At 46.6% G+C, this 16,941-nt stretch overlaps 1 protein-coding gene across 18 annotated transcripts in view; it reads right to left on the reverse strand.

Annotated features, from left to right (window-relative positions):
- HSPG2 (heparan sulfate proteoglycan 2) overlaps positions 1-16,941 on the reverse strand; it is a 903,404-nt gene that overhangs the window by 172,136 nt on the left and 714,327 nt on the right. For all 18 annotated transcript variants that reach the window (XM_085608925.1, XM_085608919.1, XM_085608917.1 and 15 more), the window contains one exon: positions 1,719-1,848. In XM_085608925.1, the coding sequence (XP_085465051.1) occupies positions 1,719-1,848 (130 nt within the window). The remainder of the gene's footprint in view (positions 1-1,718; positions 1,849-16,941) is intronic.

Here is a 16,941-nt window from a genome sequence, read left to right on the forward strand (position 1 = left end):
TGAACGTGCTCTCCTTAACATGTCCAACTCCTGCCCCAATCAGCACATACTATTTGGAGTCATTTCCATTCTCTGCCATCTTTTTTCCACCAGATCACACTTGGTGTTAATGATGCTAAACCTTATTAGAATCAAAAGCTTCAAAAGAGCCCCACATTGTCCTCATGAATCTGAATTGATTATTCAATTCAGAGACCTATAAAGTAACGTGGAGATTATTCATTCCTGAAGGCATGTAAAAAAGTTAAAATAAAACGCATCAACTTCTTTATGTATGTCAATGTATGCTAATGGCTTTACACCTCTGCTTTATTAGCTTAAAGAAAGCTATCTAATCTCAAACACTAACACTTTCACACTTCAGTAATGCATCACTGATTTAACATCACATGTCACATAGGTGTCAATGGAGTCTCACTGACTACATTAGCTTATTTACTTTCTTTGAATACAAAAAACTCACCTATCAAACAGAACTTTCTACATTTAACCGATGGTCTATTTTACATTTGATTCAAGGGATTGACGCCAGAGGTGTTTTTTTTACTTTTTATTTTTTTACAAAGTATTTCGCCTGCAGTACTTGTTGGCGATTATCAAAATTCATTACCACTTGGGAGAATTGTTTGGCAGGCTTTGTGAACAGGATTGTGGTTTAGTTTCTAGGGGGCAAGTTGCAGAGTAAACAAAAAATGCAAAACACAGTCGGTGCACACAGTGGCAGCTTATCTAGTCAGTCTAAACCGAAACTACAAAGATTGAAAAAGATAGAATGGTGGCAGGATAGGCCAGCCTAAGTAGGTTGCCACATTGGACAACTCTTTGAATAAACATTCACTGCAGAGGAAATTTTCAATGGCAAGTGACCGCCACAGCCGGCTCCACACATTAAGACAAACACACTTATGTCAAACATAAATTAAAGGTCGCATGTACCATCATAATCCCATATCTCCCCACATCATACACCCCAGTGAGAGCAATATATACTTTATTGCCTATATTTTAGGCAAATTAGCAGATTTAATTATAGGGTGGTGACTTTTGAAGCTGGCAGGACATAGGTACGTTCACTAACTTTGCCTACGAGTCCTGCCTGAATACCACTTGATTTTACTAAATGTGAGAAATAAGCATTGTATTAATAAAAGAGTTTTTGCTCTCTCTAGATGTTTTAAATAGCAGGTATTATCATTACCCATATTAATACTAACTAATTTACCAACCACTTAAGTATAGAAGGCTGAGTGGGCCTTGCCGGGACTCAAACTTGTAACCCGCAGCTCACAAACATACATACACTTATACACTGTTGTCAGTGGTGAGTATTTGTCTCAGAGGGCCAACTTAGTGACTCATTTTCATCACATCGCTGATACCACATGCTTTAATGTGAGTTAGTGTCCCCATACAAGTGAAGATGCATGTATATACAATCCCATTTAGTAACTTCTAACAGGATACGCTACAAGCAAACAGCTACAACATGGCTTTGGCATTTCAATCATTTACCTAGAATATTATTGCAATCCATCAGAAAGATATCGTATTTTCATATGTATCACCTCAAAACTTGCAATCAAATGTATTCCTCAAAAAATGCGGCTGCAGCACTTGAAATCCAACTTTTCTCCACTCCACTGGTTTCATACACTTTGTCACATTCCAACATCACATAGAACACCCTTTAAATCTTCCTATGCAGAAATTTGACTCACTTTGGGAGGATCCTGTGATGGAAAGATTGATGGAGGCCTCATGGGTAATGGAGCCACTGCTTGTGCGACAGATGTAAATGCCAGAGTCAGCAGGGGTAGCCTGGAGAATACGAAGGTGGGGGCCCGAGACCTGAAGAGGGGATAAAGGAAAAGTTGACTCGAAATTAACCTGTTACAACTACTATTTAAGCAGTTGAGGTAGAAGGAGAGCGAGTACATCCTTTTAAAAAACACTGTACTTATGATGGAGCCTGAAAGCTATTGTCCACGAAAATACATCAGCAATCACTGAATTAGACAAGGCATCCGCCACCCTTTTAGCTATAGTTAGAAACTGGCTTTTATCTGCTTCTTTCGTCAAGAATCCTTGTTGTAAGGTTGCATGATAACTAACAGACAATCAACGCAATCATCACTGGCAGCTACCCATGTCTGAGTGCCAAGAAGTGAAGTTACAAAATTCCTCACAGCCAACAACTGCAGCAACAGATGTTTAGTAATAGACTATGGTTCTTCCAGCTAACAGGAGAGATGCTCGGTTTAAACTTTATGATGACACTAAGCTTCCCATGCAGAAATAGCAGGAACAAAATGATTTTGGCATAGAGGAAAACAATGGAGTTCAGGACACTGCATGAGGCAAACAAAAAGCAGAACAAATATGTTAAAATGGATTGGTGACAGTGTTGAACCCACAGTTTATAGAGCAAGGCTGTGATATAAATGGAGCCTAAAACACTTCCTGGGTTCATCCCAACATGGAAGACCAAATCCTGCTCGGTGCAAAACCATTAAGCCACACTCTTGCAAGCACTTTGCAAAATGGAATGATGAATATAACAAAATGATCACAAGCTCTAGCTTTATTGTGTCTATGGCATCAGCTCTCGTGTGTGATAATCCACTAGCATGACCGGAAGTAAAGTGGACCTATTTCTATTTGTAAGAAAAATCAAGAGACTTAAAGAACAAGAACGTGTATTTCAGAGATTAAGAAAAAGCCTGTTGCCCAGGGATCAACAGAAAGGAATATGTCACTTACCCTCTAAGTATCTGTTCGCAGGGTGTAGTGCTGTAGATTCACATATTCCTCCCAACTAGTGTTAGGTCTAAACATTACAAGGGGTTTCTTTGAAGAAACTTTGTGTAATGGGACATAGAGTGACTTTCAATGGCAAAGTTGGGCTACCAGTGCATGGCTGCTCTACCAATCTGCAGTGGTGGACTGGGGGGGTGGAGGGGAGCTTCCTTTACTTGAGGGACCTCCAGGGTAGCACGAGTGCTGCAAGCCCTGGGGTACCTCTGTAACTTGCATGCCCTGGGTACCAGGGTACCATTTAATAGGGACTTACAGGTAAGTTAGCCATTTCCAATTGATTACTACTAATCTGACAAACACTTTAGGGTCAAGGCACGGGCACTAAGGTTTGGTTAGCAGGCCCCAGTGCACTCAATCAAAAAAACGGCAGCATCAGTCAAAAAGCCAAGGGGTGACCATACAAAAAGAGGCATTTCCTTACGCACCCTAAGTAGGACAGGTATGTCCAGATGTGTGTCCTGTGCACAGCATCACTGGAACCAAGATATACCCAGCTGATGAGTCCTAATCAGGGCGAAACCGGTCTTTGATTTTTTGTGTTCTGGTTCAGGGAGGACCTGGTCTGGCAGTTCAGGCTTTATTTCTCACAGGAGCAGTGTCAGGGCTGATTTGCATTGGCTGGGTCAAAACAGAAATGGCATGGTGTGCAAAATAAACCGGGCTGCGAGCCAGAGTAATTCCCAGTGGCTAAGAATTCAAGCATTCCATCTATCTTTTTTTGTACATTTTCTAGAAGTGCAATTTTCAAAACAGTAATTTAAAATCCGACTCTACCATCACATTGTTTTTTTCAATGCTTATTAAAATGAGGTCTGAATCATGGGTCTACTTAGCTTCAAACCAAAGTTATACATTATCAGGTGTTAAATTGTAACCAACGCTTTTTTATGGGAGAGCCAGCCTGGCCACAGTACAAAACAACTTTGGAGGTGTTTCAGTGCCAGGACATGTAAAGCTTACGAACACAAGTCCAACTTTTTAAATATCATGTGCCCTGTGTAGGAAGCTGCCTCTGTATATACTATACCAACGTTTGGTATAGTGTGCACAGAGTCCAGTGGAACCCTAAAGGTAGTCAGAGGTAAAAGTAGATAATACCTTACTCTCTATTTGTGGTAGTGTGGGCAAGCAATAAGGCTTTATCAGAAGGTAGTGTTAAGCATTTATTGCACACACTCAGGCAAGGAATGATGTCACACACTCAAAGACTGAACTCAGATACATTTTGTTTTTATAAAAATATTATTTAGTTATTTTATTTCTAGAACCAAGCCAGGCCTGGTGCAGGTAAGTGAAATAATTTGCAAGGATTATGCAGTGAAATACAGTTGAATGCATGTTAAAATGCAGTTGGTTGATTTACAGGCAAGTCAAAAGTCAAAACTACTTTTCAGTTACTTTGTAGATTACTGTACATGTTGCCTTTTGGATTGCTTTTTAAGTTACTTTTGCTAATCAGTGTGATATGCCTAGATATCACATTGTGACATTTCCTAGACAATAGGTAAATTATTCAGTTGCTGTATATTTGCAGTTTTCAAGGTTTCATACAAACCAACTCCACACTTAAAATAATTTTCAAAGAAAAGCAGTCAATGCAATCCTATGGGAGGAAATGAAGTTATCGGTTTACAGATAAGTACTTGGTTGTGGGAGTTGGGTTTCTGGGGTTAGAAGGATAATGCTACTTACCAGTATGCATCTATTCTTGGCATGTAGGGCTTCAGATTCACACACTAGTGCATAGATCACCATCTGGTGGTGGGCCCGGATGATTACACTTTGTTGTTGTCCTGGAAGAGTCTTTGTATGGTAGATGACTGCTCCTCTTGAGCATAGTGCGCATGGGCATCAACTCCAGCTTCAGATTGTTTTTTTCTGCCATCGGGCTCGGATGTGTATGTCGCTCCTGCTCGGTTTTGTTACCGATCTCATGTCGACGTGCATTCCTTGATTTCTACCGTCAGTATTGTTTTCGATCGACACTTCCTTATACATGCGTCTCGAACAACCTTCACTTCTCGATTCCGGTGTTAGTCGAGGGCCGTTGGCCCAACTGCGCCATTGGGCCTTCGGCTCATGGAAAGAACACCATTCAAGAAGTACCCTCGGTGTGAACACAAATTCCCCCCCACTGATCTACATGAGGTGTGCAATCTGTGCTCGTCCCCAGAGCACGAAAGCCGAGATTGCCTGGCTTGTGCTTCGTTCTGGTCGAAAAAGACAGACCGTCGAGCTCGGAGAGTCATGGCACAATCGTCTTCATCTGCACCAGACACCCTCGTCCAGGAGACGCCAGTCCAACCGGAGTCCGAAGAAGAATAGCAGGAAGAAGTCATTGTTTCCGAAGCAGAGGATTCAGCTTCCAGAGCCGACGTGCAGGCAGAAGATGACCATCCCTTCCAGCTGGTCAGCGGGTCGTAAGTATAGACATCGACTCTCTTGATACCCCCGCACCGCTTGAGGCTTCGGTTCCACCTCCACCTTCGGGCCCAGGTGCACCCCGATCACAAACTTCCGATGCCCCGCCTTTGGGCCCAGCAACGAAGACTCCCAAAAAGCCTCTAGGCGACTCGGGCTCGAGTCAGCTTCCAGTCAATCCCGATAAACAGAAGGTTCTTAAACCGAAAGTGAAACCTATACAAACTCCGGCACCGAAGAAAACTTTGGCACCTAAAATTGTCAAACTAAACCCAAGTCCGACACCAAAGCAAACTTCGGCACCTAAAACGGTCGAACTGAAGCCAAGTCCGACACCAAAGCCAACTTCGGCATCGAAGCAAACTTCGGCACCTAAAGCTTTCGACCCGAAACACACTTAGGAACCAGCAACTCCGGATCCGGAAAATATCTCCAATCCGAAGAAAAAACTCGAACCGAAAAAAGCTTCCGACCACAAGCCTTCGGAACCGAAACCACAATCTACTTCTAAGACTGTACTAAACATTGCTAAACCCAGCAAACAGCTAGATCCCAAACATGACAAGCCGGTTCCGAGAAAGGATTCTCCCATAGAAGAGCTTTTCCGTCCAGATCCAAAGCAAAAGACTCTTCTTATTCACCCAAAGACTGGACATATCACTACTCCTGCTAAAAGTAAACTGGAACCTCCTTCCACAGTCCCTCTCAAAAAACATGCTCAAACTTCTCCCATAAGAGTACCTTCAACACTTCCAGAAGTGCCAGACCCTTACATTTCCCCCACACACTCACTCATCCCACACAGCCCTGCACCAGCAGATGACAATGAGGATGATATTTCGGGGGGGGGGGGGGGATATGGGCAGAAGATGAGCAACCTTTAGATGATACAGATGATATTACTGGGCCATCTGATGATCCTTAGGAAGACTACAATGCAACAGATGCCCCGGATCTACCCCCAAGATGATGCATACCCTTCTAGGCCATCTCCTCCAGATGACACCATAGGGCTCACACAATTCATTCACAGAGCAGCAGCCTTTCATTGGGTCGATCTCCATACTGATCCAGTGGATGACTACTTCCTTATGGACACACTATTACCCTCTCATAAGACCACAACCATCTTACCAATGTTTAAGGGGGTTATAAAACACGCACCAGACGTATTTAAAGATCCCGTCAGGGTAATTAATCCCAGGTTCGAGAAAAAATTCAAACCCGCTCCAACTGACCCAACCTATATCAAGGACCATCTACCATTAGACTCTTTAGTGGTCTCCAACGCACGAAAAAGAGCTAACTCTCAGACAACAGGGGATGCTCCACCCCCTGATAAAGAATCCAAACTCTTAGATGCTTCAGGCAAACGTATGACATCTCAAGCAGCCAACGTCTGGAGAATCGCCAACACACAAGCTCTGTTGGCAAGATATGATAGGGCTCACTACGATGAGCTTGAAACCCTTATACAACATCTACCAGACAAATACAAGAACCGGGCTACTGATTTGATACAGGAAGGGAAGGTCATTACTAACACTTCCATCCGTTGCGCTCTAGATGCTGCTGACACAGCCTCAAGGGCAATAAATACCGGCATACTTTTACGCAGGGATGCCTGGCTGCGTATTTCTAGTTTCAAACCAGAAGTACAAACCAGTATTCTCAACCAACCCTTTGACCAACAACATCGGTTTGGTCCCAAGGTGGATATCTCTCTCGAAAGAACTGAAAAAGGACACTGACACTGCAAAACCTATGAAAGTTTAAAAAAAATCAAACTCCCAGAGCGTCCTTTCGTCGCTCCTCGCACAGGGGCGCTTCAACAACTTTTCCTACCAACACTGCCTCCTCTTCTCACAAAACTCCCACCCAATCCTCGCCCAATAGAGGTTATTACAGAGGAGAATACAGAGGGAACAATACTAAAGGTAGAGGCAGAGGTAACAACACCCGTACCACCTCCGCCCCCAAACAGTGACTTTTCTCCCCTCCCCCCAGACCATTCCACTCCTGTCAGGGGGAGATTACAACAGTTCCTACCTGTCTGGAACTCCATCACAACAGACAGGTGGGTGAGCAAATAATTCAGTCAGGTTATTGCCTGGAGCTCACTTCTACTCCTCCAACAATACCACCCAAACAGCGTCCCATGTCACAAGAGCATCTCACACTCCTAAAACAGGAGGTCGTCGCTCTACTGCACAAACAGGCAATAGAACCAGTTCCACTACACCATCAAAACACTGGGGTTTACTCTCTGTATTTCCTTATTCCCAAAAAAGAGGGCTCCCTCAGACCAATACTGGACCTGAGACCCCTGAACCTTTACATACAGTCAGACCACTTCCATATGGTCACATTACAGCAGGTCCTTCCTCTGCTAAAAGAAGGCGATTTCCTCGCTACCCTGGATCTCAAGGACGCCTACTTTCACATTCCCATTCACCAAGCTCACAGAAAGTACCTTCGGTTGGTAGTGGACGGTCAGCATTACCAATTCAAAGTCCTCCCCTTTGGTGTCACTCCAGCACCCCGAGTCTTCACAAAGTGTCTCACGGTAGTAGCAGCACACTTAAGAGAAAACATCCATATCTTCCCATATCTGGACGACTGGTTAATAAAAGCCAAGTCATACCAGCAATGCGTCCAGCACACACACAAGACCATTCACCTCTTACACAAACTCGGTTTCACTATAAACAAAAAGTCGCACCTCCAACCATCCCGGTCTCAACAGTATCTAGGTGCCACAATAGACACATCCAAAGGACTTGCATCCCCCAATCCAATAAGAATACAAGGCATGCAAGCTCTTATACAAAAGTTTCAACCGCAACACTCGCTACCAGCTCGAGTGTTCATGCAACTAATTGGAATGATGGCATCTTGCATTTTCGTAGTACCGCACGCAAGACTCCAGATGCGCCCCCTGCAAAAGTGCTTAGCAAGCCAGTGGAACCAGGTTCAAGGTCAATTAACAGATCTGGCGGTGGTCGACGGCCGGACACATCACTCTCTGCAGTGGTGGAACATCAAAAACCTTTCCAAAGGACGGCCGTTCCTCGAGCCAGTTCCACAGGTAGTACTAACCACAGACGCATCCCTCACCGGCTGGGGAGCTCATTTGTCAGAGCACACAGTACAGGGCAGGTGGACACCACAACAGAAGCTACTCCGCATAAACCATCTGGAGTTGCTAGCCATTTTCCTAGCTCTAACATAATTTCAAAATGACCTATCAGGCAAGGCTGTCTTAGTTCGCACAGACAATATGACAGCCATTTACTACATTCAAAAACAGGGAGGAACACACTCCTTACAGCTCTACCGGCTGGCACAGAGCATATGGAGGTGGGCCATTCCTCAAAACATCTACCTACTAGCAGAACATCTACCAGGAGTCCAAAATCAAGTTGCGGATCTGTTAAGTCGTCAGAGACAACAGATTCACAAGTGGGAACTTCATCCGCAAGTTCTTCAACCTTTCTTTCAAGTATGGGGACAGCCACAGATAGATCTGTTCGCCACACACCTAAACTCCAAATGCCCAAGCTTCGCCGCCAGGTATCCACACCCATTGTCCAAAGGCAATGCGATATGGATGAGTTGGTCAGGCAGATTTGCGTATGCTTTTCCGCCTCTCCCACTCATTCCGTTAGTGGTGCGAAAGCTGCAGCAACACTCCCTCACACTGATTCTCATTGCACCAACATGGGCAAGGCAACCGTGGTGCACCACACTACTAGAACTCAGTGGTACCACATCAAAAACTGCAACTCTCACCACACCTGTTAACACAGAACCATGGAGAGATCATGCATCGGGACCTCATGCAGCTCAACCTAGCAATTTGGCTCCTGAGGTCTTAGAATTTGGATATCTCAACCTACCACCTGATTGCATAAACGTTTCAAAGAAGCTAGACGTCCCACCACTAGAGCTTGCTACGCAGCTAAGTGGAAAAGATTTGTTATATATTGCACCAATAACAACATCAACCCACTAGATATTTCCATCCAGAACATCATATGCTACTTGCTGCATCTCCACAAATACAGTTTAGCATACTCCTCAATCAGGTTACATCTTGCTGCTATAGCAGATTACCTTCAAAACAGACAGCATCTATCATTATTCAAAGTTCCTGCCGTCAAAGCCTTCACAGGAGGTCTCAAAAGAATAATTCCTCCCAGGGTACCACCCTCCCCTGTATGAAACCCCAACATTGTTCTCACCAGGCTCATGGGTCATCCATTCGAGCCTTTGCATAAGTGTGAATTACAATTTCTTTCATGGAAATTTGCGTTTCTAGTGACTATTACATCACTCAGAAGGGTGAGTGAGATCCAGGCACTAACAGTTCAAGAACCATTCTTGCAACTCCATCACAACAAGGTGGTTTAAGGACAAATCCCAAATTCCTTCCAAAAGTCATTTCACCATTCCATCTCAATCAGTCTGTTGAGTTGCCAGTATTCTTCTCCCAACCTCAAACAGTTGCTGAGAGAGCTCTCCATACATTAGATGTCAAAAGGGCTCTCCTCTACTATACTGATAGGACAAAGCTATTTTGTAAAACAAAGCAGCTTTTTGTGTCCTTTTCTCCTCCACACAAAGGTAATCCCATTTCAAAAACTTAGATTGCAAGGTGGATTGTTAAATGCATTCAAATGTGCTACCAAAAAGCAAAACGCACTCAATCCATGCCCCCTAGGGCTCATTCTACCCGTAAACTAGAGGCAACTATGGCATTTTTAGGGAACATTCCCTTAGATGATATCTGCAAAGCAGCTACATGGTCTACACCGCACACATTCACAAAGCACTACTGTGTAGATGTGCAAGCAAAACAACAAGCTAGTGTGGGCCAGGCTGTACTCAAAACACTATTTCAAACCACTGCAACAGATACTGGTACTCGCCGCTAAGGGAGAGAACTGGTATGCAATCTATGCACTAGTGTGTGATCTGCAGCTCCTATGCCTCGAACGGAAAATGTTACTTACCAGTATGCATCTGTTCTTGCCATGTAAGGCTGCAGATTCACACACGCCCACCCGCCTCCCTGGCTACCTCTATCTGTTCCAGTAATATCTTAAGTAGATACACTATAAATGGACATCTCTTTCTGTTCTCACACAACTCCATCATTTCCTATAATGGCGAAAAACAATCTGAAGATTTAGTCGATGCCCATGCGCACTATGCTCCAGAGGGGGAGTCATCTACCATACAAAGACTCTTCCAGGACAACAAAGTGTAATCATCCAGGCCCACCACCAGGTGGCGATCTATGCCAGGGTCAAGGATGCAATCTCAAAGCACCTTCAGCAGCACTAGGGCGGCTGGGTGCAAAGTGCTGAGGGCCAATGTTATCTAACCGTGGATAGGGGGCCATGGTCGGTGGCTGCTCACGAGCAGGCTACAAGGTTGTGGGAGCAAAGCTCCTGGTGTTAGCCTCAGGGCAAAGGGGGATCCAATTTAGCACACAAGGTGAACCCACAGCGGCACAGGGGAGGCCGGTTGCAGGGGGCGGACTTGGCGTCAGGTGCCCTGTTGATTTCAATGAGGAATCTCCGGTCTCAACAAACACTGCAGGTTCGGGGACGAAGTTCTTCTGGAGGGGGCCAACGGTTGGAGAGGTAAGTTGGGATGCCTAGGGATGCTGAGGCACCATAGGTTGGGCCACCCAAGGCCTTGGGACGTCTGGTGCAGAGGTGTCTTTAGTAGTCTGGTTTTTTTACCGCCTCCGGTCGCGGACAGAGGGATCCTCCAGAAAGGGGCTGCAGGTGTCATTTGGAGATTCGAGGCAGGTCAGAGATCACCAGATCTCAGGTCAGGTTCGCCGGGGAGACCTCCTTGGGTCGCTCAAACTTGGGCTGTGGGCGTCGAGTGCAAAGTAGTGCAGACTCGCAGATTTGGCCAGAGTCTGTGGGTGAGCAAATCCGGTGCTCACCGGAGACAGTTTTGGTTTGGGAAGGCAGGTTAGGTCTTCCAGGTTCTTTAGGGCTGCTGAATGCAGAACATGCCAGGATTTTGCTGGAGCAGGTTCGAGGTGGGGACAGGCCAGTAGGGCTGAGGCAAGTCAGTGGGGTCCTCCTCCTCTTAGTTTGCACGGCTTTTTCGGTCCTTCTCTCTTCTACTCTGAGGAGGCAAGGTTCGGGGTTGCCCCTAAATACTAGATTTAGGGACGTTACAGGTAGGAACAGGTTGGGACCAATGGGTCCCTACCTTGGGGTTGGTACACCCCCTATTATGTCACCCTCCAGTGGGAGGGGGGCATAAGCCTCACTCTGGTTGGCTGGGTCCCCCTATTTGCAAGATGGCGGGGACTGAGAGTTATGCTTCTTCTCGTCTCCCCCACCTGAGGGGCGGGTTTGGCAAGGTGGGCACACCTCTCCTCCTAACTTGGTTTTCCCGCCGATTCTCCCGCCCAAAGTGGGGGTCAGAACCGGTGGGGACCAGTTGGTGAGAGCAGCAAATGGCTGGGCGAGCTCACAAAGGCGGCAAGCCTTTGAAGCTTCCCCTTCATCGACCCTGCCAATCCTGGAGGAGGAGGCTTGGCACCTCGTCCCAGGATGTGCTTTGTTTCAGGACCCCGAGAGCGGCAGGGGTCCAGAAACATGTTTGGTGGTGGCAGCTGGCGAGCAGCCACTCAGCCAGGACACTAGACTTCGGTTGCTTTTCAGGGGGCATCTCTAAGATGCCCTCTGAGTTCATTTTTTTTATAAACCCACACTGGCATCAGTGTCAATCAATCATTTGTAGAGCGCACTACATACCCGCGAGGATCTCAAGGCGCTGGGAGGTGGGGGTGGGGGCGGGGGACCGCTACTGGGGCCCCCTGCTACTGGTCAAACAGCCAGGTCTTGAGTAGCCTCCTGAAGGTCAGCAGGTCTTGGGTCTGTCGTAGGCTCAGTGGGAGGGTGTTCCAGGTCTTGGCGGCGAGGTGGGAGAAGGATCTTCCACCGGTGGTTGTTCTCCGAATGCGAGGGACGGTGGTGAGTGTGAGGTCGGCGGAGCTGGCGGTTGGGGATGTAGAAGGAACGTCGTCTGTTGAGGTAGGCTGGACCGCTATTGTGGAGTGCCTTGTGTGCGTGGATGAGGAGCTTGAAGGATATTCTCTCGTTGACGAGGAGCCAGTGCAGGTTTTTAAAGTTGGGAGTGATGTGGCTGTGGCGTGGTACGTCGAGGATCAGTCGTGCAGAGGCGCGGTCCAGGCGCGGACAGGCGCAGACGGGCTTGCCTTAGGTGACCCTTGACCCTGCTAGGTAGGTCGCTCCCCCTCCGCACAGCACCGCCTGTGTGTCCTTGCCCCAGCTGCCGCTGCTGAGGAAGATTGAGGCCCTCCTCCACCCGCAGGCTACCACCTGCGCCTCATCCCTGGTGGCCAGCGGTAGGCCGAAGGTTTGTATCACCATCTGTATCTCATTTTGTTATTTGGTGTCTGTGACTGCTGTTGTCTGTCTTCCCCCGGTGCCTATACTTGGTCTGTGCCCTCTTTTTCCTTCTGTTCCCCTCGCTGTCCCGTAATTGTTGTGCCCGCTTTGCCTTCTGTTCCCTTCGTTGCCCTATGTTTCTATTTCCATTAATGTGCTGAGAAGTTTGATACCAAACTTCGCAGTTTTCAGTAAGGCCATTATGGTGCTGTGGCGTTCGTAATGACAAACTCCCAGCACCATATAATCTTTATGGCATTATTGCACTTACAATGTCTAACAATTGACTTAAAGACACTGTAGGGGTACAGGCTTATGCACCTGTACCATCACCACAGGTATAGTGCACGCTGATAGAGGGGTTGCTTACCAATGCCAACGCAGTGGGTTGTAGGCATGGCACACAGGGATGTGTGCCATGGTGACTTCACTTTGTTCTGCACCAAAACACGCAGCATCGTTTGGCAGTGTGTGTTTGTAAAGGGATGGGGGTCTCTAAGGGCGACACAATAAGTGCTGCAGCCCTTAGAGGCCTTCCCTGGTCACAGTGCCCTTGGTACCTTTTACAAGGGACTTACATGTGGCCAGAGAGTTGACAATTGGGTTTTGCAACATTACAGTTTAGGGAACGAACATAGGCCCTGGGTACCTGGTTGGAAGAGACCCAGGGCACACTCAGTCAAAGTACATCAACAATTTGGCAAAAAGTGGGGGCAACCATGCAAAAAGGGGCACTTTCCTACACCCTGCCATATGGGCACTTGGGGCCAACCTTAAGGGTGACTTATAGGTATTAAAATGGAGGTTTAGGCCTGGCAAAGTTTTAATTTTGCTAGATCGAAATGAAAGATTTAAAACTGGGATGCTAGGCTGTGGTGGAAGGCCTGGTCATGTTTTCACTTTGTCACTGTAGTAGTGGCACGATCAGATACATATGTTATAATGTAGATAAAGCCAGAGGTACTTGGTCCACCTCCCTACTGTTTTGAGGCGGTACAGAGGAGTGTAAATTGTGAGGTACATAATTTTGCTGGTAGCCATCATCATGGTATGGCTCATCTTCCTCTATACCAACCTCAAAACTCTTAACACGCATTGGACTGTATGCGATACAAGGTCGCTGCAGTCCTCTTCCTGGTCTGGTTCCAGAATTTAGGAAGGTGGAGAGGTTACCTTTAATGATGAAAAATCAGTTCAGAAAATACTATCATCATCGTTGTCATCGCCGAGGATGTTGTCGACCGTATTGACATTGATATTGCAATAGAAGTCAATGTAAATAGTATTGTCGATGTCAAAGGTTTTGCTGTCTAAGCCGCCAGCATTGATGTCGGCAGTAAGGAAGACATGCATGGCGCCATCGCACATGGTTTAGTCATCATCTGTGTTGTCGACTGTCTCAATGTCAACAAGGCTTTTTTAGGTTGTTGTCAATGGAGTTCTTTCAAGAGCATTTTTCCTCTTAGTAAATGGTTGGTTGGTAACACTTCTGAGTTCACTGAAAAGTTAGAGCAGAGCTCTGCCTGGGGACTCCTTCACAAACAATGTGTGGCAGAAATCAGAACTATGGTGGCCTCTAGGAGGAGTAGGAGAGCAGACACTTCCGCATCACTCGCAGAAGTTCAGGTTGCTTCAAATGAGGTAGTCTAATTCTAAACTGTTGTTCTGGCCTATGGTCATTTTAACACGGTTTACTGCTATTTAAATGTACAGGGGATTCCCAGTCGTATGACGGGGAAATAATTCAAGCATTTGAATATGTGAAAGAGCCAATGTTGGAGAACTGAATGCAATGAGAGGTTGTCAACTAGGATATCTTCTTCCTCTTCACAACATGCATTGTGACGTAGTGACAAAACGTTCTCAGGATTACAACATGAAACTGTGGTACCTTCCAGTGGAGATGGTTTTGCTGATTAAAGCTTTATTTTGTGATCCTCAGAGGATAGTCGAACCTGCAGTCCTCTCATGGATTATCCTCTGACCCTGTGGGTTGATCATATGGGTCCCCACCCCCATACAAACTGCTTGGATCTGAGAAGTAGTGAACAGACCTCTCTAGAGCCTCTGGTGAAGGAGTAGGCGGCAGCAGCAGTGATACTGGCCTAGGTGGTTGTGGTGTGTGAGGCTGTTTTTGAAACAGTGGTGGAAGTATGGGTGTAGCATGTGGCACCTGTTTTGGTATAGTAGACAGAAGTGGACGCTGAGGTGGTTTTATCCGATCCTTACACTTCTTCTGTACTGGTTCCAGGCTGGATGCCCAGCTCCCTCTGGAGTGGTGCTCTTCTCCACCATATGGACTGTTGTGATGGTGTGCTTATTCCTCATGCCCTGTTTCAGTACTCACAAACCTCTGCATTTGTCTATGTAGGTAATACCTACTTGGAGGAGGGTATGTGAATGGACTGAGCCAGAAAGTCTCTCCCAGCGAACATGACTGTATAGGTAAAAATGCTTCGTGAATTTGTGTAGGGATGCCTACGTAGCCACATGGAAGATGTCTAGGACAGAGACTCTGCAGTGGTAGCGACTTTGGCCCTGGTAGAATGAAAACGCAGTCATTCCAGAGGCTACTGTTCAGCCAATATGAAGCAAATCTTTATGCAAAGCATGATCTATCTGGAAATGGTTCTTCTCTGCACTGCATTGCTTTTTTGCTTCAGAAAACCCCACAAAGAGCTGATCGTCCACTTGGTGGTCTTTGGTACGATCAATATAGGAGCTCAGCGCTCTTGGGATCTAAGCAATGGAGTCTCTCCTCCTCTTTAGAGAAGTGAGAAAGAGCACAGAATGCAGGGAGAGTGATGGTTTGACTGACATGGAATGGCTTCACTGCTTTTGCCAGGAAGGGTACCCATGTTTGCAGAACTAGTTTGTCTGGAAAGAAGGTGGGATAAGGAGGAGTGACACCGCCTGAAGTTCACTCACCGGCTGTACTGAGCTGATGGCAATAATGAACATGGCCTTGATGGAAAGAAGCCGTAAGGGACAGCTGTGAAGTGGCTCGAATGGAGCACACATCAGATAAGTCAGGACCGGATTATGGTCCCATTGTTCTATGATAAAAGGAAAAGGGAAGGGGCATATGTTGAAGCTATTTTAAAAAATGCATCACAACCAGTGATTTAAACAAAGGTGACTGATCTGGCACACAGAACAAATAAAAAAAAGACAGTTTGGTCTGGAGGGAGTCAATCTGGTGAGTGCCCCACCAAACCACAAAAGTGTCTCAATGACATGCATATAAAGTTTTGCTCAAGGGTCGCCTGGGCTGCCAAGATAACATCAACCACCTTAAGAGGAAGGTTGAAGGTGTACAGCGGTCGTCACTAAACCCCCACGCATGAAGGTGGAGGTTAAGAACATGCATGAAGTTTGAGAAGGCCGGGTAAAGAACTCTGCCCTGTTGCTACGACAGAAGGCCCTCCCGGAAAGGCAGGTTAATTGGAGGAAATATGATCAAGCCCAGGAGTTCTGGATACCAAACTCTCCATGCCCAATTCAGGGTCACTACCATGACATTGGCCCAGTCTTTCGCGATCTTCTTGTGAACTCAGGGCAGGAGTAGTATAGGTGGAAAGGCATACAGGAGTCCAGAGTTCCCCTAAAGGCGTAATGCATCTCAGAGTGCGAGATGCCTTGGAAACTCCAACATACAGAAGAGGTGACAATGTGCGTTCTTGGCAGTGGCAAACTGTGAAAAAGTGCCATCTTTCTTACATGGTATGCCCCCACTTTTTGCTGAATTGCTCAATGTACTTTGACTGAGTATGCCCTGGACTCCTACCAATCAGGTGCTCAGGGCCTATGTTCCTTCTCTAAAAACCTCAAACACAAATTGGCAAACCTTGGCCACATGTCAGCCCCTAGTAAATGGTACCCTAGGTACCCAGGGCTTCGTGACCAGGGAAGGCCTCTAAGGGCTGCAGCACTCATTGTGCCACCCTTAGAGGCCCTGTACCCTAAAACACACACACACACACACACACTGCCCTGGCAGGCTGAGTGTCAGGGTACAAGACAAAACAAAGTCGACATGGCACCCATCCCTGGGTGCCATGCCCACCACCTACACTGCCCTGGCATACATCAGCCACCCCTCTAGCTGGGTGCCCTATGCCAGTGGTGTGGGCACAGGAGCATGAGCCCTGTGCCCCTACAGTACCCAGGTCTGTTCCTGGGCACTGTAAGTGCAGTGCTGCCATTTAAGAGTACATGGTGCTGAGAGCTCGTCAAACACTATCTCATCTGCACC

Source organism: Triturus cristatus, chromosome 1_2, assembly GCF_964204655.1.
Source record: "Triturus cristatus chromosome 1_2, aTriCri1.1, whole genome shotgun sequence".
NCBI lineage: Eukaryota > Metazoa > Chordata > Amphibia > Caudata > Salamandridae > Triturus > Triturus cristatus.